Source organism: Oryzias latipes, chromosome 19 (genome assembly GCF_002234675.1).
Source record: "Oryzias latipes chromosome 19, ASM223467v1".
In the NCBI taxonomy this organism is placed as follows: domain Eukaryota; kingdom Metazoa; phylum Chordata; class Actinopteri; order Beloniformes; family Adrianichthyidae; genus Oryzias; species Oryzias latipes.
Genome location: NC_019877.2, coordinates 6,679,670 through 6,703,560, shown reverse-complemented (window position 1 = coordinate 6,703,560; position 23,891 = coordinate 6,679,670). Strand labels below are relative to the sequence as shown.

The 23,891-nt window shown below is 39.0% G+C and overlaps 2 protein-coding genes across 2 annotated transcripts in view; both read right to left on the bottom strand.

Annotated features, from left to right (window-relative positions):
- LOC101164848 (supervillin) overlaps positions 1–9,751 on the bottom strand; it is a 38,535-nt gene extending 28,784 nt beyond the window's left edge. Inside the window, exon 1 of the mRNA XM_020712239.1 lies at positions 9,611–9,751. The gene's annotated coding sequence lies outside the window, so the exon portion shown is untranslated. The remainder of the gene's footprint in view (positions 1–9,610) is intronic.
- A 926-nt stretch (positions 9,752–10,677) lies between these two features.
- LOC101164598 (glycylpeptide N-tetradecanoyltransferase 1) lies at positions 10,678–20,888 on the bottom strand. Its single transcript, XM_020712240.2, has 11 exons — positions 20,693–20,888; positions 20,295–20,439; positions 17,659–17,777; positions 16,449–16,540; positions 14,568–14,684; positions 14,330–14,500; positions 14,028–14,136; positions 13,692–13,862; positions 13,034–13,201; positions 12,702–12,839; positions 10,678–10,810 (listed from the first exon to the last, which is right to left on the bottom strand). The coding sequence occupies exons 1-11, from the start codon at positions 20,798–20,800 to the stop codon at positions 10,787–10,789; spliced, it is 1,362 nt and encodes a 453-aa protein (XP_020567899.2). The 5' UTR covers positions 20,801–20,888; the 3' UTR covers positions 10,678–10,786.
- Between the last annotated feature and the right edge of the window lie 3,003 nt (positions 20,889–23,891).

Here is a 23,891-nt window from a genome sequence, read left to right as displayed (position 1 = left end):
AAAAACAGATGTTTTATTTTGAAATAAAAAGCCCCTAACATGCATGGGCTTTTCAGTGTAAACTATTGAAACTGAATAATACAAAAGCCATAATGTCCCACACTTGCTGGCACAATCTTTTCTATTAGGGAGTCTAAGGTTTTAGAGTCCAATGGCCATAAAAATAAAAACATTGTTGCACTTTAAGATGTACTTTAATTTGAAATGAAACAAAAATGCTTTAAAATATTTATAATAAAATGTTAACAGTTGCACTTGATCCAGGGCAACACCATTCGGGGAAGCAAAAAGGACGCTTGGATGCTGATTCAGGACTATGGACACCCTTACATAATCATCAGGGTCTTTACCTATAAAAGGAGCGCTGCAGTGTAGTTAGACACGTCCATGTGGACCCATCAAGGGTACCTTGTTTGGAAGCTGTCACTGTTTTGTTAAGCAACAAGGGGAGGCTGAAAGCACAGTGTTGAGTCATTTGATAAATATTAGCAGCAAATATGAAGGCTTATCTTTACTAGATGGTGCTCACCTCCAAAACCCCCACAGTGTCCCTCTCTACTGACTGTTATTTATGACGGGTATAACTGGTTGGAGATAGCAATGAAAGATGAATTGTCCCCCCCCCCCTGGTTTTGAAAGGAAAACTACCACCTGCATCTGATCAGAGATGGTGTACGTGCGGGTTCAGCTGGATTGTTCCTCAGCTTTACGCTAAATCACAAAGGTCACATTGACAAAACATCTTAGAACTTCAGTCTTATCGCTTTTGCTATGTGTTGTTGTTTAAGTTACAGTCAGTTCAAATGGGTGCATTTATTTCATACCAAAGTATCAGTTTACAATGATGGGATTTAACTAAAAGCTGGTTTTATTCCTCTTTTGCTCTTCTATGAGCCATTACAGGATACAAGAGGAAGATCTGGTTAAATATGTCACTTCCTGACCGTGCCCAATGTTTTTAATAAAAACAAATTACAGTGGAAGTTACTGACAAACGTTCAAAAGAGTAAGAAATTATTATAATTGTGTTAACAGTTTTGAATGACTAGTTAATTCTTCTAACAATAATGTCCTGTTCATAGTTTTGAATATCTAGTTCTTGCCAAAGATTAGTAATGTGCTTATGCACACGTTGCCCAATAAGAATTCTGAACTTGCGACATGGATGAAAAAAAACAACTCCCTCAAAAACATGCAACACAACACAGAAGTTACAGTCATGACAGTTTGAGGATGAGGTTTGGGGTTAAAATGTTTGTTTGAAAGCCTTTATGAGAAGAATGTCCTTTTTGTTTGCAGCATTCCTGCAGATTTTCTACAGTCAAATTCAATTACACAAGTACTATTTTGACTTTGTCTGAAAGGAAAACCACACTCGTTTGGTTAAAAATGAATCTGACAGATACTTTAACAACTGCAAAAACGACTTCACCTTGTGAATGGAATAAATAAAAAAGTCTGCTTTTCAATCAAGCGGAAGCTTGGTGGAATTTTAGTCATTTGCTGTTGACAACAGTTGTATTGTTGGGTATGAGATGTATAAAAAGTATGAATAATCTTCACAGGAAATGCATGATGGGAGAAAAGGACATCTTGTTGTGAATTTGTCTTAATTTATGCATCCATCACGCCATGCAAAAAAATGGTTTGCTTTATAGTAGATGAGATGTCTGTGAGACAAAAAGAAGAATGAAGAATAGTCTTGGATTTCTTAACTGGGAGGAAAAATGGTTATTCAGACCAATACTGACAAAAAGATCTTCTTGGAACCATCAGGTATTATGTATTTGGAACACGACGGGGGGTGTTAATATGTCCAGCTCCTATATACAGTCAGTCAGTGAGTGCTGCAAACAACTGGATTTCAAGAAAAAGGGTCAAAACGGCACCTCAATGCGATGACCCAACTGACTATATATTATCAGAAATCACATTTCCAAATAAACTGTGATGCCGCTGATACCCGTACTTGCAAGCGGTATAGTATCTAAACGACAAAAATGGCGTGCATCTTTATGCATGATGCCCCACTCTGATCTACCTGAACAGAAGTCCCTGAAGTTTATTACGATAATACCAGTTTAACTGCCCCAAATCAAATACTGGCTTAAAACTAATTTGTTGAGCGGGGGGTGGGGGGTGGGGCTGATGTGTCCCACTTCTCTATAGCTCAACCTCAAACAAACAGGCCCCCACATAATGAGTGGCGAGCATGTTTCTGATTAAAAAGCACTAAAGGAGGTTTAAGCGTGCGGCCTCTAACCGACGGCAGAGCGAAGTTTTAATCGTTGGGCTTACAACACTTCATCCTTCAGGAGAAAAAAAAAAAAAAGCAGTGTCTGCACTAATGGACGACTTCAAAGGATGATCCAACATGACACAGGCGGCCCACTCGCATGACTCAACTCTTCAAGCTGATAGGGCAGGAGGAAAAGTAGGGGTGGCAGGGACTCAGCAACAGAGGAAGGCTAAGAGTGGAAGTGCAGGCTGAAAAGGAAAGGATAGCAAGGGGTCGGAGGAAAAACATGGTACTTCCTGCAAATTGTTCTGCAGAGGTCAGAGAAAAAGAAAGTGAGATGGGAAACAAAAAGCAGGGCTTTGTGGGGGTGGATGTGATGGCTTTGTAGGGCAAGCGGTTCCAGGGTGTGAAGCAGCTCTGCTCTGGTTTTATGGAGGAAAGAAGCAAGTTGCTGCCAAGGAAAAAGAAAGAAAGAAAAGGAGGTGGGTGGGGGGCATAAACTGGGCTCTAGTCTAATCCCTCTCCCTCCCCTCTCTTCCCTTTCTATCTCGCAGACACAAACTCCCTTAAATCCCTTTTACCAGAAACCCTGTTGACTGTGGCCACTCACCCAAAGGCAGCTGACATAACCATAACACGCTTGGGGTATTCATGTCTGCTTTTTGCTCTACTGGAACTGTTTATAAAGCTTTGAATTAACTGGGATCCCTCTTCTGCCCAGAGAAAAGAAAAAAAAAAGCTATAAAAAAGGTAAACACAGGAGAGCACACGTGTTTTCCTATTTATACAAACCTGCTCTTTGCTGGTTTTCCGGCTTACCAGTTTCTGGATTCAAAGGAAACATTAAATGTACAGGAAACTCCCCAAAAAAACCCTACAACACACTGTTGTCAACACTGATTTATGCAGGCGTGAGTGCTCACTGTGTGCAGCAAAGCAGCAGTCAGAGGCATTGAGATAGAAGGAGTTTATGGATCCAAGTCCAGCCCATTTGCAGAAAACCTCAGCCAACATTAGTGCTTGCACAGCTCCGGATGAAGTCTACCAGACCAACCAGTATTAGGAACTTTCCTGCTTTAACAACAAAAAAGTATGTTTCCATTTAAAACTGTCATTTCCTTTCCATTTTGAACTGATGCAGCTGTTTTTTTTTAAAATTATACAGGAATTGAATCAATGACTAACTGAAAGTGTAGCCACCTGTACATGGTACAAAACCAGTAACCCAAGAGCTGCTGCAGTTTGCCAATCAAACACGTGGTTACAGTATATTAGATGGGTTTACAGATCTTTATATAGGAGCCACATGAAGGCAGAGACACCATACATTTGATATTTTGATGTTAGAAAAATCCTACAAGCCCAGCGTTGTTTTAGTGTTGTAGAAGATACAGCTAATGCACATTACTTTATGTGAACCGTGATCTTCGTTGACCTGTTCAGGATGTGCTCGACCTTTGGCCAATAATAGATTGATTCCGCAGGTTCAGAGGATAGCTAGATGTCATAATTGTTGCAAAAACACAAAACAAAATAAAGGAGTTAGCCGGTCAATATTGCTCACTAATGTTGCATTTTGCGAGTTTACCTCATATAGTGCAGCCCTAAAATATGTTATAAAATACAGCAGATAATTGCTACACTAAGTTGAACAGAGTAAGCTAAACTGGGCCTACCTGCCCTTAGACCCTCCTTCTCGGTAACAAGACCGGTTACTCCAAAGCTACGTTCACACTACCTCAGCAACATGCATTCAAGCGCTAACTTCCAATGGAAAGTCTATGTAAACGTACATAAACGTGTGTTTCAGGGTTTTGCGTTCAAAACTCTTGCTTTTAGGCATAGCTACACAAGTTTTTCAGACCATTTTGGGCTGCAAGTACAAAACGTGGGGCCATTGAATGCGTGTTCCTAGTTAAACTAGGAGGAACTTTGACTACGAAAGGACTCGGATTTGGTAGTTAGTAAGGATAGCATGCTTTTTAATTCACAGAAGTAACTTTTTCTTTCCTTTTCATTCCTGAACACACTTACAAGGAACACCAAGTGTATGTTTTTTTTACAACACCAACATTCGCTTATTAATGGTCTATTTATCTCAAACTCGTTTGATACCTATCTCCAGCTTCAGACTGGATGGATCCCTTTGTTGCTACTTGCGTGTTTTTTTGTTGTTGTTACACTTCAAATGATCACATAGCCTGGGGCTTTCCAAAGACTGGTCATGGATTACAACGTATAGTCGTACCGTAAAGTACTCTTGTCACATTACACGCTTAAAACACGATCATACTTATAGTGGGTGCCAAGGCACGACTCTGCAAGCAGATCAAGCGTTCTGTAACTAAGAACGGAGCAATGGCCATCAACAAACTGTGGCTTGAGGTCAAACGTACATGATCAAAGTACAAAAAGCATGTTGTGAAGACACACTAGAACTAATTGAGTCTCTGTGTTAGTCTTTGTTTTTGACACAAATTATTGGTACATGTCTGTTATCAATGCACCAGCATTAGCCGTTTTAAAAATTCCCAATTCCTGATCATTTTTCTCCTCAAAATTCACTTCAGAATATCTACAAAGCTGTCATCTCCAGGAGACTAGTAGAACATTTTACCAGTCCATCTTATAAACACCTTTCATTCCCACATTGACTCCTCATAAATACAGAATGGAGAGACCAGAGATAGAGGAGGGCCAAACAAGGAGGGGTGAAATCAGCAGGGTGGAATGTCTCATCCACAGGATCCTGCTGGTGGGGTTTTTCCCTCTTAGCTCTCCGGTGTCCACTGTGGAGAGCAGACACCATCTGGCCATCTGGAATGCAACGGAGCAGGGGGTTGGAGGAGTTATGGGGTCTGCTGTCCTGCAGGGGGATGGGTGATGGCTGAGATGGAGCATTAACAGCGACCCATGTAATGACAGCCACAAAACAGAAAATAATTTACTTCAAATCCAAGAAAATAAAAACTACTGTTTGCCAAAAACTTGCTTTGGGATTGGGTGAAATGTTTGTTCCATGAAATTTACAATAAATCTATCGTGTTTCAATGAAAGGCTATTGAATCACATTAAAGATAAAAGTTAAAGTATTATTTAAACTTTGCCTGAAGTATCATCTGCTTCAGATAAAAACAAAATTGCATTGCATCCTTGATCCAATTTGCTTGAAAAGAAAGTGATGTAGTCTTTTACAATCACCACATATACCAATTATAGATCCAGCTGTACATGTTTTATTTACATATATTTCATGGAAACATAAGAATCTTTCATAGCTATAGAGGCAGTAAAACCCTAATGGAAAGAAGTAGAAAGCGTTTTTTTCCATAAACATAATTCCCATTAAAAACCTTGCTATGACGTAAAATTCTGCCTAAATACAGAGCTAAAAGTTAAACACAGCCTCAATAAAACTAGAATGTACAGCATTTGTGCATAACAAACCAAGGACCAGCTGTCTACACGCCCTGCAAAGCCGTTCAAAGTTTCCACACAGAGGAGTATGTGGCGCTGCAGACCAAATCCACTTCGAGTTATGGTGCAGAGGCTGGACGTGGTTCACTGCAAACGCCAACTCAGTTTATAAATATGTCCCAATAGGAGATAAGCTGGAGAGTAACCCTCACACAGGTCGCTTTGGAGTTCCTATCGCGCTCGCAGTCACATCCCGCCTGCTTTTTCTAAATATTTATTCTTCAGAACTTCTTGGCTGTGGAGTTGCTATAAAGCTCCAAAAGGAGTCAAGTAGGTGAAACTTGCGTTTGACTTGTTGCAGCCAATTTATCTCAATGCTTGTTACTTCATTATTATGCAATACAGGAAAGAATGGCATGTTAAAGCCCCAATCAGGACTATTTTCCTTTTGCCTTAGTCACACACACGAATGGGTGCTCCAGGCTTTTGGGTTGTCCAGGCCCATAGAGGGTTGTAGACAGGTGGGGCTACATCTTAAAAGGAGAGTAGGTGTGTCTTGCAGTTTCCTTGAGACTCATGCAAACACCTTAAGACAGGGGTGTCAGAATCAAGGCCTAGAGGGCCAGAGTCCAACATGTTTTCCAACCAACCTGCCGTTGAAACTCCTTATTGGCTAAACACACCTGATCCAAGTAATTAGCAGCAGATAAGGCAAGGTTTCTGGAAAACCAGCCGGAGGGCAGCCCTCGAGGCCTGGAGTTTGAAACCCCTGACTTAAGGAATGTCCTGAAAATGGAAAGTACAATTGTTGCGACTGTGATAAGTGTATCGTGAAGTATTCAGTGTCCTTGGGCAAGACACTGGACCCCACCTCGCCGCTGGTGGTAGGTTGGCACCAGTGTTTGGCAGCAGAGCCTCCACCAGTGTGTGAATGTGTGTGTGTGAATGTGTGTGTGCATGGATGAATGGGACTGTGACTTTAAAGCGCTTTGGGCCTTGTAGGTAGAAAAGCGCTATACAAGTATACGCCATTTTTAAATTTTTATTTATGAGGCTAATTCAAGTTTTACACACACTTATGACACACAAGTGATGCCGTCATACGGTTCTCTTATGCCACATCCAGTCATTAATAAGGTATAGACAGTGGCTCCTTACTCACCTTATACACGGGGTATGGACTGAGGAGGGTTGAAAAATGTGGCTAACCCATTGACTGTATACGATAACTGGATGGATTGCGTGTGACGTCAACCATAGAAGATGGAGTCAATTCAGTCACCATTTTTATGTTCGTCGCGAGACGTCCTGAGTAAGCCGTGATTGGTCCGTGTTGGTCTGGGTCTACATTTCTGTGCCAACCCTTCTTTCCAATCAGCTTGTTAGAAGGCCACATCCCTTCCACTGAAAGTCGTCTCAGAGGAATCTTTCAAACGCTTTGAACGTTCGACGCAAGGCCACCTACTCTCATTGAGGCATCTGATTGGTCAGTTTATATCTTGATTAACTTACACTACAGCAAAAATATCATAAGGAAAATTTAGGATTAGCAAGAACATATTGACAAATGGTACCAAAGAGCAAGAATGATTAATGTGACTAATATAATGACTGTGTAATAGTTGTTTATTTCTCTATAGAAGTCTGTGAGAGTTTGGCTTTTTGGGACCAGCGGGTACTTTCAATTTGGAACGCAAGCGGAAGAAAGAGTTGCTCGGTCTAGTTCTCATTAAGGGTCTAGCCCACTTCCCCCTTACATGTTGTATAAGTGTTTACTACGTCCTCTCGTCTGCAGCACGCCCGTCAAAAAAATGTGCATGATCTATGGCCTCACGAGCGGTCTACAACCTTGATATTTCGTGGACCTCCTGCATGTCCAGTACAGAGTCACTCATTTTACGGCCAAAAGAAAACCTGTATCTACCCCTTGTGGCTAAGGCATAATATGTTATGCTTATACTTATTTCAGCATTTGTAGCATAAATCAAACACATACATTTTTACAGTGTGTAAAACTGTCAAATTTACTAGCAAACCAATGCTGAAGAGCAAAAATGCTGGATCTACAGATGTCCTTTAGTTTTCAAAAAGTTGCCTAAAAAATTCAAGCTTGTAGCAGAATCGTTACATCAACCGTGATTGAGTTGAAGCTCTTGACTTTTACTGGATCCTCTACGCTGAACTGAAAGGTTTGACTCCTCTTGCGTCAAGTGGGAGACACCAATATAATAATAATTAATTAATAATAATAATAATAATTAATACTTTATTTATCCCACAATGGGGAAATTCTTCTCTGCATTTGACCCATCCCATGGGGGAGCGGTGAGCTGCAGCCTAACCATGTTTGGGAGGCAGTAGCATTAAGGGCCTTGCCTAAGGGGCCTCACTGGTTGATGTTCATTGCTCGCCATTGATATGGTAATTGTCTACGTACCATTGTTTATCCCCCTCCGGGAAATGAACCCTGGATTCCTGCATGGTAGCCTCTCACCTTACCAACCGAGCTACCCAGCAGCCAATACACATCTTGCACCTAAATAAGATCCCACTACTAACTTCTTGGAGCTGATCCATTTAGAATAAACTGATTTAAAATGTAAATTTCTATTCTCGGAAACGGTTTGTGGTTAAAAAAAAGAAAAAAAAAAGTCTTCAAACAGCACTTTGAAAACCTTTCAAAACTTTACCATGAGGGTCCAAGGGAAATTTCCTGAAAAAAAAAAAAAAAGCATAAAAAAAAAATCAGGTAGAATGAACTTCGTCCAGGAGAGGGGAAATACGTTCCAGTGCAGAATCAAACATGTTTGTGCAGCTCTTTCTCAAGACCCAATCCACCTCCTTCTAAAGGAACTTTACAAGTAGAAACCACAACCATACAAGGACAATGAGACCCTTCTACCACAGATTTATTACGGTAGCTAAAACTATATCATCTCTGCTAAAAAACAAAAACAAAAAAAAAAAACAATGAAGTTTTCTGTTTTGGGTTTGGATTCCTTACATAGTCCAAGAAAAGGCAGTGAAAGAACAGAATAATTTGGGCGGGACCACTTCCTGCACGGAGCTCTTTGGCTCCAGCTACTTTCTTTAGGAATGGATAGTGGTAAGCAACAATTCTAAGTTGGTAGAAATTGTCCACCAACTCGCAAACCCCATCAGCATTTTGATGTTATTATAGAAGTGAAAGGCAGTTTGAGCGTTTGGTGTCATGCTCTAACTTTTTAGATTACCAACCAAAATTCATTATAATAATAAAACAAAAACATCCAAACCATGTGACTTAAATGACTTTAAAATGATTAATAGTCTGGTTGATATGGTTACATTTTAAAATCTGTGATTTTTAACTAACTTTTTTCAAATTACCTAATATTATTCTGAAAGTATAACTGACCCCCCACCCCTCACTCCTTGTGTCAGTGTTTGCAAAAGGCACTGTTCAGGTGAAGGGTTGGGAATCCACTGAACAGGTTTAGCAGTATGTTACAGTAAAGCATGGGGGGGTCAAAGGAAAAAACCATACAAAGTACTATGGCATGCGTTATAAGTTCCTCAAACAAAGAAGAACTTCTAAGTGGCTTTTGCTGTATTTTTAACTAAATCATGACCACAGTGAGTTGCAGGAACTGCAGTTATTGTAAAGTACACAACCTATGTAAATAACCTTAAAAAGATTACAGGAAGCGTGTTGTTCTATGAAATGCCTCAAAAACCCCAAATTTATAGAAGTTTTATTGTAACAACTACACTTCAATGTACATCTACACAGACTATATACCCCAGCTTACACATCTAATTGTGGCTTCACAGCTGGTACGAAGTGCACGCGCTTTGTTTTGAAAAGTTGGTGGTAACATTGAGGTCAACTTCAGCACGTAGACAGTTAACCTTGTACCGACGAGAGCTCGCTGTCGGAATAAAAAGGATATAAAGACCGATGAAATAACTTGCCTTTTTCTGGTGTGCACTCTGACGAATTAATTCCTCCGGCGAAACAGAGAAAAAAAACGTTTTTGGAACGGTACGTTAACACGTATAGAGGCTGCGGTGACTGCTGGGTGCATGTCCGGTCTCTTCAAACTTAAAATGCCAGCTCGCTTGTGATTGGTCGGATCCCCGGATTGTGCTGTGTTCAAGTGAATCTGGTAAAAATGACACTCCACCTCCCCCTTTTTTTCTTTTTAATTTTCTTGTGCTAAGAGTTTTTTGGGGTTGATATATTAAAAGGTATTTACTTTTAATTAAAAAATGCATTATTTTCAGAAAATATACGACTGAATGACATACGTCACACATAAGTAAATGTTCTACGTATTTACCACTTCCTAAAAACGTTTACAAATATCCGTAAGAACAGTAGTAAGAAATAATAATGCATTGGATTTATCTGCGCTTTTCCACACGCTCAAAGCGCTTAGTAGTCATATTTTACTCTACTTCCCTTTATTTTTTTGTCTTTTGTTTTTACTGCATTTGTTTTGCTTTGTTATCATTTTCTCCTGCAAAACAATATGCAGGCCGTCTGTCCTGTCTCTTTTACATGGAACTGATTTACGAGTTTGTTTTATACAGATGCAATACTATAGCGCCCTCTGGTGCTAACTCACCACTCTGCATCAAGTATAATCAGTTTTTCAGGATTTGTTTTGTTCAGTAAAAAACGAATATTTGTCTGGAGTGGACGTTAGTACATATTATTTTGTGGTTGAAAAAATATATTAAAAAAATATAACTATAAAAAAATGTTAGCTTTTATATTAACATTATTTAATCTGCAATCAACTTTGCATTTTCTTAACACCAAAGTGTGTTTTGGTTGCACATTGCTTACACTTGCATGAGGACAACTGGTTTTCAGCAACAACATTGAGCAAGTTTCTAATCATGCAAAATTCTTGCTGATATTGGACTAGAGGGTTTGCAATATTAAAATTTCATGAAGGATCATGGCAAGTACTTGCATAAGAAATCACACCTCCATGGTGCACTTCATCAGGTGAAACAGTGGTGGCACAAAATAAAACCCACAAAAAACTGTTTTTATTATTTTTTCTTTCCGCCACAAAGACAAGAACATGCTCCTAAAGTTTGTTGCAGCTGTAGTGCTCATCAAACTCTTCTTTTTTTTCAGTTCGGCAACACCAGACCAACCTGTAAAATAAAAAAGGAAATTAGTGAAGTTGTATAAAGAATCGTCTATAATTCTATTATTTAGCATTGGATGGGAGGGGGTCAAGGGTCAGGACCCTGTGTATCCTTTTTTGTAATAGTTAAACTGAATTCTCAAGCGGGGAGAAGTCAGTGTTTTTGGGATACCCATTTAATTTGTTTATTTATGTTTCTGTGACCATTAAGCCCTTCATTTATTAAATATAGGTTTGAAATATTTATAATAATTGAATTATAACAGGGTCCTGCGACAGGCTGGGCATACCCCACCTTTGCCCAATGATAGCCAGGTTGACAGCCCCATGACCCCAAAAGGGATACGGGGGTTAAGAAAATAGGTTAATGGAATTATAACAGTGTTATATTCTTATATATGAAGGTATATAAGAATATAACACACATATTACGTTTGACAGCAGTACTTGCAAGTTCCTTTCAAAGTAAAATCCTGCATCCTGTGTTAAATAAAATCCTTCTTCTGCAGCAGATTCACTTGAATAAAAAAAAATCAGGAAAGCTGAATCGAACATGACGTTTTCTATCATTCTGACTCGTGCACCTTCGACAAAACCGACGTACAATTCAATCTTTATTTATTAATTTTTTAAAATCTATTGATGTAAATCAAAATATAAACTTTCAGAGCCTCTAAACAGCAAATAGACACTGTTGTGTAGCAAAAGATTATATACTTTAAGCTTAGAATGATGAACCACTCCGACAGGAAATGAAAACTTTTACCACAATTTTGCTCAGTTTTTAACATGTTTAAATCTAAACCTAACTGTCAAAACTTTACATCTAACCAAATTTTCAAACCCAAACATTTTCTGTCAAGCAAAGGGCCAGACTGGAGGGATGAAGGACCCGAATGTGGCCCCGGGGCCTCAGGGTGCAGACCTCTCGATTAGATGTTAGATGTTAGAAATGACTGAACTGCAGTGTAGGCCACAGAGAATGTAGCAATTTGTTTTTCAGGCTTTAAAAAAAAAGTTTAGTGTGCCTTTATGAGTTATTCAAGTCATGTTTTTCTCATTTGAATTCTTTTAGTGTTTTTTTCTATATTCTTCTTTTTCCAATCCTTTTTTTGTCTGGGATTCACTGACCTCACTCAAGAGCTGCCAAAGAAAATTCCAAAGTACTTGATTTTAACATGTAAAATGGCTACAAACTCTTATCTTGAAGCCAATTAGTCTGCTACTTATTGTGGAAAATGAATTCTTTTGTCACTTTAGTAGCAACATTTTAACATAAGACTCTTTTTAATTTACTTTCTGCAGATATTTGTGCATTTATGGATATTTTCATTGATTTAGTAACAATTTCCTGTTTGGCTTAACTTGATGGTTTTTAATTTGTCAAAAGTAAAAAACAAATAAATAATGTAAAATAGGAAATTAAAATTAAAGGGTTATGAAAGGACATGAAGACGTTCTTTGAGAAACTTTATATGCAGTTTGATTCTTTCTGTTAAATTCAGTTGAAACAAATGTATAGGAATGTTTTCTTTTGTTCCAGAAGGATGGGAAGATAAAAAAAAATACCTCCAAAAAGAATTGGATTCTCAAATAAAAAAGTACTCTATGCTTTGGACATGTGGAATTGTAATCCCCCCCCCCCCCCAATTATTTTTTAAAGTACATATTTCTTTTTTGGGGTATGTGTGCATAAATGACGAAAATAATTCACAAACGGTACAGAATCTTCTATTGCAGCGTCACAAACACACTCAAAGAATCCTCAGTGAATAAAGATTTGACAGGGAGATTTTGCAGTTCAAGGAGCTGTCAACAGAAGGGCCCGATGTGAAAGATCTTTGGGAGGAGACGCGCGGATGGGTTTTGACAGGTGGAGACATTAGTGCATGGAGTACCTTGTCTGGACTCATCCAAGGACACATCCAATTGTACAAGTAGTAATGAAGGCTCTTGTCGCTGACAGTGAACTTGAGTTTCTCCAGGAAGATGGCGTTATCCATCACGTCGAAGGCAGTGAAGATGTCAAAGCCGTTCTGTCAGTGAGAGAAAACAGCATTAATGCTGTCATCCAGCAAAAACTTCAATAGGCCAAGCTTTTCGATAACCATGTAATATGACTGATGTTTTTCCTCAAATATCTCAAATTAAGGATACGGACATTGATTGATGGATTCTAATACGAGCATGTATGAAAAATGATAAAATATCTGCTGCAAAATTAACTCACAGATTTGGCCAGTATCAGGGCATCTCCCATGAGATCGGTTAACTCTGAGCCAGTAGAAGCCATGCAAAGAAGATGAGCTGCTTTGAGAGCGGTGTGCACGGGGTGATTCAGCACTCTGGAGGTGACGCTGTAGAAACTAACCACATCGGTCAGTGAGCCATCATCACCCTGCAAGTAGAAAAGAGGAAGCAGAACAATTCTTAACCACTGTAGCAAAGTGTCAGCTTCCAGTCCCACTCTGATCATTTTTGATGGATTGTAAAACCAGAGCTCTTTTATTTGCGATTATGCTGTTTTTAGCTACATTTAAAAACATAAACCTTTACTTTTTGCAGAGCGACACTAGTTCATTAGAAATTCGCCTTTTATGCTGTTGGCAGGACTGTTGCATTAGAATGGAGCAGAGCAGGGAGCAATTGAAACTTCTCCGTCCTCATCCAATCCATAGGATTTTTGGATCTTCTCCTAATTTTCAACAATTTAAATAAAGAAATACTCAGAAATGCAATTTTAAGCTTAACTTTTCTAATATATGTCCTCCATCACGAGAAAAATGTGACATGCTAAAACCACCAAGAAAACAATCTTTAATGCTTAAAAAAAGAATAAAATGTTTTTTTTCCATATAGAGAAAGGTTGTGATGGAAAAGAGTCAAACCTCCACAACATAAGTGTCAATCACGTTCTGTCTTGGCAACAACCAGTGCTCTACTTGCTGCAGAGACAAGATGGAGCTAAGCTTAAACTTGCAGAGATGATCCTGGAGCAGAGAGAGGATTTCTGGAGCATCTTTTTTGGTCATAGGCCTTAGTCCGTTTGTCTTTGTCGTCTTGGGGAGAAAAGAAAAAAAAAAGGTTTAATGAAAAATCCAGTTTTAAACATTCATGCAAATCCCAAACTTTCCAAGTATTTTTCGGGTTTATGTTCAGTTCTAAGACTGTCAAAAGCCAGTTCTATCTTTTTTTTATGTCTGTAGATGGCAGCACATGTTTACCTCAGGTAAACGGTTGAACTTAAGTGCTCTCTGCAGGTTCATGTTTTGTCTCAAACGCGGGTAGTTGACCTCCATCAGCTTACGGGGATTCAGAGGGCGATGCCAAAGTCTGAAAGGATTTGTTTCTTTTATTTGGAGGGAATAACAAAGACCTCACAGAAAACAAAACGCACATGACCTTCCATACCTCAATTTCTTGCAAACTGGTGATAAAACAAATACTTTTTCCATCTTTTATTCAATGTTGGATTATGTTAAACCTAACTGATCTATGTTTAGAGATTACGTGAAGCAGCTTCTACCTGGAGGAGCTCAGCGGTGTTGGGAGTACGATGTCAGCTGTGTAGACGGCCTGGTAGAGACCTTGCAGGTTTACCCTTCTGGTGAGTTCTCGGACCAGAACTGGAGCCATCCGCTTTTGCCGAAGCTTTTTATGAACACAAAGGAGCTTGACGTGAACCGTCTGCTTCTCCCTGTCCGACACATTTTCTGTGTTAGCTTCAGGATGTTTGCTGGAACAAACAGCAGTGAGCCACTCACGTCTCATAAATGCGAACATCTGCAGGGACAGCGGCGATGAAGCCCACTAACTTCTTGTTGGCTTGCACTCTCACTCCACAGTGCCACTGTGACTGACAGCTGGGAGGTTGCAAAGCCCTTTAGGAGGAGACAAATGACGGTGTACAATGATACAAACTGATAAACTCAGATTAATCGCATTTGCAAAAACGATCATAACTTGCTTAAATGAAAACAGCAGCTTTCCTTATCTTCAGGGAACAAAGATCAGTGTTGGCTCCTGGGAGGCAAATCTTAATAAATCATTTCAAAGTAAATGTTATTACGCTTTCATGCAAGAGACCCCGAGGGTGGCAATGTCGTTTATGGAGATGAGGAAGACAGAAAAAGCTGGAAAGTTAAACTAAGCGATTAGAGGAGCTGGCTTGTTACTGATATGATGCATTGGGTTCAAGCGAAAAGTTCAAATGGAAAAAATGGCCTTTTATGGTGCTCAGTCCTTCACTTCTTCGGGGATGCACAAAGAGGGACAGCAGTTTAAATATGGCTGCACAGATGTGGAAGCATCCGGTTCAGAGTGGGACATGATAGTATTCACGTCTTGGTGATTATGAACCAAGCTCGATGCAAAAGAAACTGTAAGTATATGTGTAGAATAAATGAAAAGGGATGAAAGGACAGACGCCCCTCGAGGTTCAGAGCTGTACAAAACAAATGAACAACATTTTTTTGTCACCTGGAAGTGAAGAACACATCCATGTAATTTTCAGTAGAATTGGCAAAATTAAATTGACAACTGATGGTTTTTGTTAACCTTATATGTTCATATAGTACGTCACGTTGTTTTGTTCAGCTCAAGCCAACAACTCATGTATTACATTTTCACAATATTCCAGGAAAAAATGCACACGCCACTTTTGCGAGCTCGCCACATTCACGCCATTAAAATCTACAACTTCTCAATCCGACATTTTTCTTTTTAAAGCAGCTTCTCAATGAATGAGGAGGTGATAGCTCAAATTCCCCAGGAAGAGTTAAAATTTGTAGCTGGCAACAATATTGGAAAATTTAAGATAGCGACTTCCTCTAGAGATCAGAGATCGCAGAACCTTCGGTTGGAGTTGTAAACTTAAGCTCTTGGCGTGTGTGTGAAGGCTTGTTAAGATCACTTCAACAAATCGTTTTCCCCCGTATATCTTATAACAATTTAAAAAAAATTTCAGACATCAATAGCATGTGTGTGTTTTAGTGTTGTTAGTGGATTTTGAAACTTTTTTTTGTTTTTTTGAGCCCCATTAAGAGATTTTGGCCTCATTTCATTTTTGACAGTTTATGCGGTGTGATGTCATCTTTTTTTTCTTTCACTATGTCCAAAACTCCTTTTCACTGCGTATTAGGTGAGTGCACATTCGAGTTTGTGGAGGGGGCTATAGTTTTGCTCAAAGGCACAGTGAGAGTCCTGAAATGTGGTTCTTGCAGGACTGCTGTGGACTATAAAAATGCTCCTCTTCCATCCATCTTCCCCCATTGGTGCTAACTATCTGGTTCTCATGCTGCAAAGTTCCATTGCTGTCTGCTCCAATGATGGAAGAATTGGCATGCCATGTCTGACAGATCCACATGGTGCCCAGCCAGTGGGGTAACTTCACGCCTTCGTGGCAGTAGTTGGAGAAAGCCCTGCTACTACCTTCAAAACGAAGGAAAAGTCAAGGCGTGAAGCAAATATGAAGTACAACAAAGACTCCCACCCTGAGTTTGCTTTTTAGTATGAAGCACCACCTCTCTGGAACAACCTGCTGGAGAGCCTGAGGGCTGCAGAGAAAGTTACAACTACCCCCCTTTTTTTGAGATACAGAGCAGGTTTGCATGAGAGTTTACCGTCACATTTTCATGTCTGATTACCATTGTAGATACTCGGAGGAAAAGTCGAGTCTGATAGTGTTGTCATCTTCTTCCATGTAGTTCTCATTTAGCAGACTGCACAGCTCTTTCATCTGAAATAAGAAATGCATTTTTTGAGCATTGCTAAAGAACTAAAAGTTAAAAACACTAATTTAATGTCACACTTTGGATTGTCTACTTTGATATGATGAAGCTCAACTGATTTCTGGCATGGAGATAACAAGTGAATCCTATCAGTAAACAAGGTGAAGGGTAGAGTAAGAACTAGCCAGAATTGTTTTCTTGCTTTTTTCTGGTCAGGTTTTTTTGTGCATCAGCGCCCCCATACAGGCATATGGTGTTACGTTTCTAGATGGTGTGGTTCTGTTCCTGAAAGTGCAGTGTAAAACTAGTGCTGTCATGCGATTAATGTGCGATTAATCCTGACTTGTCATTCATTTTCTTAGCGGGAACTTCTCATGATGATCACTGTGCTCAGAGAGGGAAGAGCCAGACCGTGTGCTGTGCTGCCCGTGCTGTAGCCGTTATGATGACAATGCGACGCCTGTCCACTTTTTGTGAAAATTGTTTTAAAATTCAAAAATATATTCGGACTGAAAATTCTAATAATTTATTCATATTTATTTTTTTGAAAATGACCATGGTATAATGGGATAATGCTCTTCCAGGTATGCACTATCAGACATGAATGGATTACACGGAAGCAACTGTCTGACGTGAAAATAAAACCAACAATAAAAATAAAACGACGGGCTAAAATGTGACAATTTGACACCTCTATGTGAAACCAAACCAAAGGAAACATACTTTACATACTTTTTTGTTATTAATTTTGGCAATGTGTGTGTGAAAATTTGCCTTGAGCTGATCATCATCTTCGAATTATGTCGCTTGATTGACACGCAGAGCAGCCAATCAAACATCCTCTGATAAGTCACTGCACATGCGTGTTCAACTACAGTACATGCCATTGTCCGCTGCCAGATATGGAGTTTTTCCTTCATGCTAAACTCCAGAAAAGTGTTCACATTTAGGATCAGCCTCCAAAAAGTGGAGCAGCTGCTAATATGCCCTGTGTGTGTTTGTTTCAAAGGTTTTACCAAGTATTTATATGTTTAGCATGAAGCAACACATTTTCACAAACTTTTAAGTGTTTTTTTTTTCCAGGATAGTTTGATGAAATGTGTGGTGTCTCTAAAAAGTATCTTACAACAAAGGGGTTGCTCAGATCCAGAGTATCCCAGGAAAAACCCTGAGGCAGAGTGTAGGGTTCATCCCTAACACTGGCTTCAATTCCTTCTATCGGACCATGAGCTGTGACATCATCACCTGAGGACACAGACAATAAAAATATATTGAATAGGACACATAAAGTCTCTTGAAATCACACAGTTCTTCTCCAAAATTAATCTTATGTTTGATAAAAAAAAAAACTAAGTCAGTTGGACATATAATGACATTTTGGAAGTGGGAGCCTTTATATATTAAGAGTAAGGTGTCTATTCTGAAATCTTTTCCACGTAGCTCTAACATCCCACTTAAACAAGTCCACAGCTGGTTTTGTGAGTTTCTGAGCCATATAGTTTATGAGTCCAAAGACGTCTCTGAGCCTGACTGTGCCCTCTGCCTGTGCTAAAGCCTCTGGTGCAGACCACTTCCCTCCTCTCTTGACATTCATTTCAGTCTTGTCAACCTTTCCCGCATTTCTTTTCCTAGAGGGTAATTACTAATCTGGCCTTGGCCACACTGTACTTCCTCAAGCATGGATGTTTTTGAAGTTTTCATAATTTACTGCACAACTCTGGACTTGTGATGCCTCAGGACACTAAATTAAATCAACTGAACTATTGGATGTCGGAGCTGTGACCATTGTGTAAACGCAACTTTAAAAGGTTAGTTCAATGTTTTTTTTTTTATATTTTATTGGATAATTGATTTCTTTCAAAAGTGTATTTGTTTCCTTCTATAAGGTAAAGTTTAAGTAGCCTGGCAATTAAATTACTGATTGCTGAATAAACAGCTAAATCAGTATTTTGACACATGATTCCAATAAAGATATTCTAATTTGAACATTTTCTTTTCGCTCTTCCTTATTTCAATAAACTCTCATCCACTCTCTAAAATAAATGTAAGGTATTTTACGTTTCTCAAATGTGATCACATTTTGTTTGGATGGTTATCAAAAGAATGCAACTATTCCTGGTGCACACAGTAAATGAACGGTCTATTTTTGAAATATTGTAAGGCGCATCAAATTATAGGGCGCATTAATCGAGACAAGAGTCAAAAATAAGTCTGTCAGTCAGTCCGACTACAATAACTTCAGAATCAGAATTACTTTATTGATCCCACATGTGGGAAATGTGTCCATTGCCATAGCAGCTTGTAATCATAGAAAGAAAACAGAATACAATAAAAACAAGTGAATGTAAACAAATAAGGTGGTCTAATAATAATAATAATTTAAATACTATTTACGACAGTGCAGGCAAAAATGTGCAAGAACGTGCAAATGTCATCTGTTCCCTGTGAGTTGCTGTAAAGTGTTAACAGTATCTCTAACACATTAGCCACATTAAAAGCAACCTTCTGACTTGTTAGTAAGACGTTAAAAAAAGCAACATGTTAGTATGTTAGTACATGTTAGTGTTCGCAATGTGTGCAACTCTCAGCCTTGTTTGCAACACGTAAAAAAAAACAGACTCATACAGCTAAAACAGAGATTTCTGTGACTACGCTAATACCCAATTTTGCTAGTAAAAAAAAACTCCCAAAAACTGTTATTTGCGGGCATGCAAGTTAGCCACGATACCGTAATTATGATAGCACCCAACCAAACGTTTTGAGATCGCCTCATGTAGCTCTCAAATTTGTTTCAATATCAGTAAGCACAACGAAAAAATTGATTCCTGAACGGGCTCTGGAATATAAGAAGCACTGTCGTTATTATTGTTCTTTTTTTCAAGTGTTAATGGTGCATGGAAAACATTGTGATATTTTTAATTTTGAAACACTATTATGTTACACACAAAAAAAACAAGCGGTCATTTTTTTAAAAGCAGACATAGTGAAGAGAGAGAATGTCTTCTGTCAGGATTGAAGAGACAGCTGCCTTTTTTTGACGTTCTGGAGTGACAGGCAGAAAACCTATAAGTCCAATTTTTGCCAATTGTTTCTATGGAAAAATCTTTACCTGCCTGTAACTCAAACCAAACTTTTAGTTAAGGTTAGGGCCATAGTAAGGGTTTTGTTAAGGTTAGGATTTGTTTAGAGCCAGAAGTATAATATACTGCCATAGAAAATATAGCAGGTTAAAGTTAGGAAAGTTGCAGGTCTAGAGGCTAAACCCAAATGAAAAGTTTTTTTTTTAATTCCAGTTAAAATTAGGGTTATATAAAATTTTTAAAATAGGGCTATGATAAATATATGATCAGGGGCTTAAACAAATTAAAGTGAAAAGTTAATATTAAGGCTAGATATAGCTTTATGAATACGAGCACGTGAATGCCTCATATTTAGGCAGTTTGGTTCTTTTGTGTCTAACAAATGTTTCCATTGTCTCTCTTTTTTCTTTCTTTCTTTGTCAGTTTAAATTAAATTATTGATAAGTCATTGTCAGGGGTCTGATTCTCAAAGTTTGTGGAAAAAAGTTCATAACCCTGCCTCTGGAAATTTAGAAGAGTGTAAGCAAAACTTCAAATGAAACAACAGCAACAACGACATTATCAATAGAACACATACATTAATTGTTTTTCTTGTTTACACCAAGCACAAAGAATAATTGCTTTTTCCATTGTCAGTCAACCAGCCAATAAAAAACGCAAAGAACGGTGACATTCTTCTCACCTAGTTTGGGAACAGGCTGTGTGCCCCAGAAGCGGTAGGTGTGTTTTTTGGCCTCTTGCAAAGTCTTTGGCAGACTTCTGCCCAAGGAGAATAGATGAAGGGCTCTTTGGATCTCCTGCTGTTTCTTCTCGGGCAGAGAGTCCAGCTGGCACCGCACAGGAAAGGGAAAGATCACATCCACATTATTTTTACCCAAGAAAAAACAGAAAATGTATTTTCCCCACAGCAACACAATGCACAGCAGCTTCACAAAAATTAGCAGAGAAAAGACAACAATTTAGGATGTATTAGTTACTTAAAACAGTGAAACAAACAGCTAGAAAAGTGTGAAATATCTTTTAAAGCTTTTTTTTTTTTTGCAAAGCAGCACATACGCTGTCTCACACAAGGCCACTAACCAATGCAAATGGGTCTCGGGGTCCCTCCGGTCTCCAAGCACTTTCCCCCTTCAGCTTCTTTTTACTCTTTTTAAGACTTTCATTCCCCTCCTCATCTGTAAAAGACATTTCAGTCAGTAGGCGGGAGGAACTCTGTTCTCAAATAAGTCCTCTCAACAAGTGTGACTCAGGGAAGATGCAGATGAACTGGGCTGTTTTTTTTGGCATGTTTTGCGGTTGCTCGGCTCTTATCTCTGCCTGCAGAGAGGGGAGGAGAGTGATCACCTCAGCCACCCAGCCCAACTCCCACCCGGTCGAGAGATAACTCAGGGGTATAATAACTTTTCAAATGCCACACTGCTACTATGCTGGATAACTTCAAACAGCTGCTTTATTTGTAATTGATTAAGCATGAATTCTTTTGAAAAGTGCTAAATTATAGTTGTTAGTCTTGCACAAAACCTTTTTTTAATATGACAAATTTTTTTTTACAAGTTGCAGAATTTCCAAGTGTTATGGTATGAAGTTCTCCCTGCATGATTTGCAATACTAAATTGACAAAACAGTGTGGCAAAGATATTAAACTGTTAATTAGCACTTTAGAACAAAATAATCACAAACATTTTGAACAGGCACGTGCACCCAAATAGGCACTTAACCCTAATAATAGGCAAATAGCCCTAGGGGAACCTGCCCTTTTCTGCCTTGTAATAAGAAATGCCCTATGTTTTTTTCCCCTTCTTTTTTATTGGATTAACATGAATATATTTCTGTTAAATGTACCTGAAAAACAAAAAAAATACAGCTACAAAATCCCCCCAGTATTCTATCAAACCAGAGAGACTTAGGGACAGCCGGGGACAGCGAGAGAAGCTGCTGCCCCACGGAGACCGGAAGAGACAACATGTCAGTGGAGCAACTTGAATCCGAGAGATTGAACAAGCTTCAAAATGGTTCATATTCTAGAAAAACGCTATCTCTGTTAGTCAATGAGTCAGTTTTAACTTTAGCCAGACGTCTGAGCGGTGCATCAATTCCACACAGAGCAGATAGTCCAGGGGCAGAAATTTTGGTACTAAAGTTTAGAATAATATACTGGGGCAATTTCAAAAGAAATGAACAGTATATATACTGAGTTCATAGCTTCCTCCTTACAGGTCTGACACTAAATGTATCTGTTTAACATAATATTTGTCATGGTTTGGGTTTCTTTTGTCTTGGTTTTTGATTTATTTCTTGTTCTGTCATGTTTGGTTCTGTTTCCTGTTTTATTTTGAAAGGTGTTCTGTTTGGTCATGTTCCTGAGTTTTACTTCCTGGTCCCTATCTGTCCTGATCATGTTCACCTGTGTCTTGTCTGCCCTGCCTGTATTTAAGTCTCGTCTCTCCCTTCCTCTTGTCCTGGTCCATTAACGTCTTTTCCCTGACTCTTTCGTGCCATGTTTCATGTTTTGCCATAGTAAGTTTTGTTCTAGTTTTGTTATCCTGCTCTGCAGCGCCTTTTGATTGTAATTAAACACCTTGCCCGGAAACCATTTGCCTCCCGCCTCTGCGTCTGGGTCCTACCTGCTCTCCTGCCCCCCAAACCCTGACAATATTATCTGATATATTCTATCATGGTCTATCTTTTAATGGTTTATAAATGTTTTTATGGTCTTGGGCCTTCTTATTTAAATGATATTCTTTAAAAGTATGAGCCCTCGCGGACCTTGAGGTCCTCCGGTGCTGGCCTCTTAGTTGTTCCCAAGGTGAGGACCAAAACTTATGGTGAGGCTTCGTTCTGCCATTATGGTCCTCGCCTGTGGAACGGCCTTCCGGAGAGCCTCAGGGCCGCAGAGACTGTAGAGGTTTTTAAGAAGAGGCTCAAGACCCACCTTTTTAATTTAGCTTTTAGTTGATTTTAACTGCTAATTTATTCTATTAGTTTTAGTATAGGCTATTTTATGTATTTATTTTAATTTTATGCATCTTATTCTCAATTTTATGTTTTTTTTTTTTTTGTTTTTTTTTTCCTTCTTTTTTATGTTTTTAATTTTAGCATCTTATGATTTTAGCCCCAGTGTTTCTTGAGGGGATCTTTTCCTCCAGGGCTTGCCGGCTTGGTCAGCGGTTGTTGCTGCAGTTGTTGCCCTTGCTGGGGCGGCTGGGGTCTAATTTTACAGCTTTATGGCTGTGAGGGGGACCCCGGTGTTGTCCCGGTCTGGGTGGGCACTGTGGCGATGTTCCGTTGGCCGGGCTGGCTCCTGGTATGAAAGGATTCCCAGATACTGTTTCCTCGCAGCAGAGCCAAGCCATACTTGTTTGTTTGTTTGTTTATTTATTTATTTATTTATTTATTTATTTATTTATTTATTTATTTATTTTACAGTTACATAGTCATAATTCATTGTACGTGGGAGCCATGGGTCATGTGGTTTAATGGAGGGAAGTGGGAAGGGTGAAGGGTGGGTTGGGGTTTTTATTGTAATGTTGTGTGTTTACTGTTTTTAGTGTTAAAGCGCTTCGAGCTGCACAAAGTGCATGAGAAGCGCTATTTTATAAATAAAGTTTGATTTGATTTGATTTGATTAGAATTCCTTATTTCAATCCTGTATCATTCAGTTTCACAATCTTCTGTATTAAAATCTTTCCAATCACATCAAAATCCTGTGTTTGGAGGATAAGATGCAAAAGAGAGTTTATCTGGGAATTCCAATTTCTAGAGCCAGTCACAATGGGTGCAGCTGTCAGAAAATTGGAGGTGTAGGAGCCATTTTCTGTTGCGGTTTCAAGTTCGCCAGACTTTTATAAAAACTCTGTAACTTCTAATTCCAACACTTAGCCCAGAGCTAAAGGGGATTTTCTTTTAAAATTCAAGATGGCAGACTCTTTCTGAGGTTAAAGGTCAACCAAACTTTGGTTGTGGTTGTAAAGTTAAGTTGGCAGCATGTGTGTGAAATTTCATAGATTTTTTTCCCCCCATTTTGTGCAAAAATATTTTGTGCGAAAATGTCATACTTTGCCACCAAGTCAAACGTCCAGTGGCCATCATTTAATAATTTCCAAACTTCCTTTGGATATCCCCAACACATGTTTTGTTTTTGTTAAGGGATTTTGAAACATATATTTATGTTTTTTTTTTATGAGAGTCATCAGAGAGTTTGGCCCAATTCATTCTGTTGTGCTTGTGAGTGCTCTATAGAGCACCAAAAATGTTTACAATCATTTATCATTCCAAGAAA

What these genes read in the sequence shown, in the direction of transcription:
- LOC101164598 (XM_020712240.2), bottom strand. Translation starts at nt 20,800, where the DNA reads ATGTCTTTTACAGATGAGGAGGGGAATGAAAGTCTTAAAAAGAGTAAA. An exon ending in ACACCGCTGAGCTCCTCCAG is followed by an intron (nt 14,137 to 14,329) that starts GTAGAAGCTGCT and finishes AAATCCTTTCAG; the next exon opens with ACTTTGGCATCGCCCTCTGA. An exon ending in TTGACACTTATGTTGTGGAG is followed by an intron (nt 13,202 to 13,691) that starts GTTTGACTCTTT and finishes TTCTACTTGCAG; the next exon opens with GGTGATGATGGCTCACTGAC.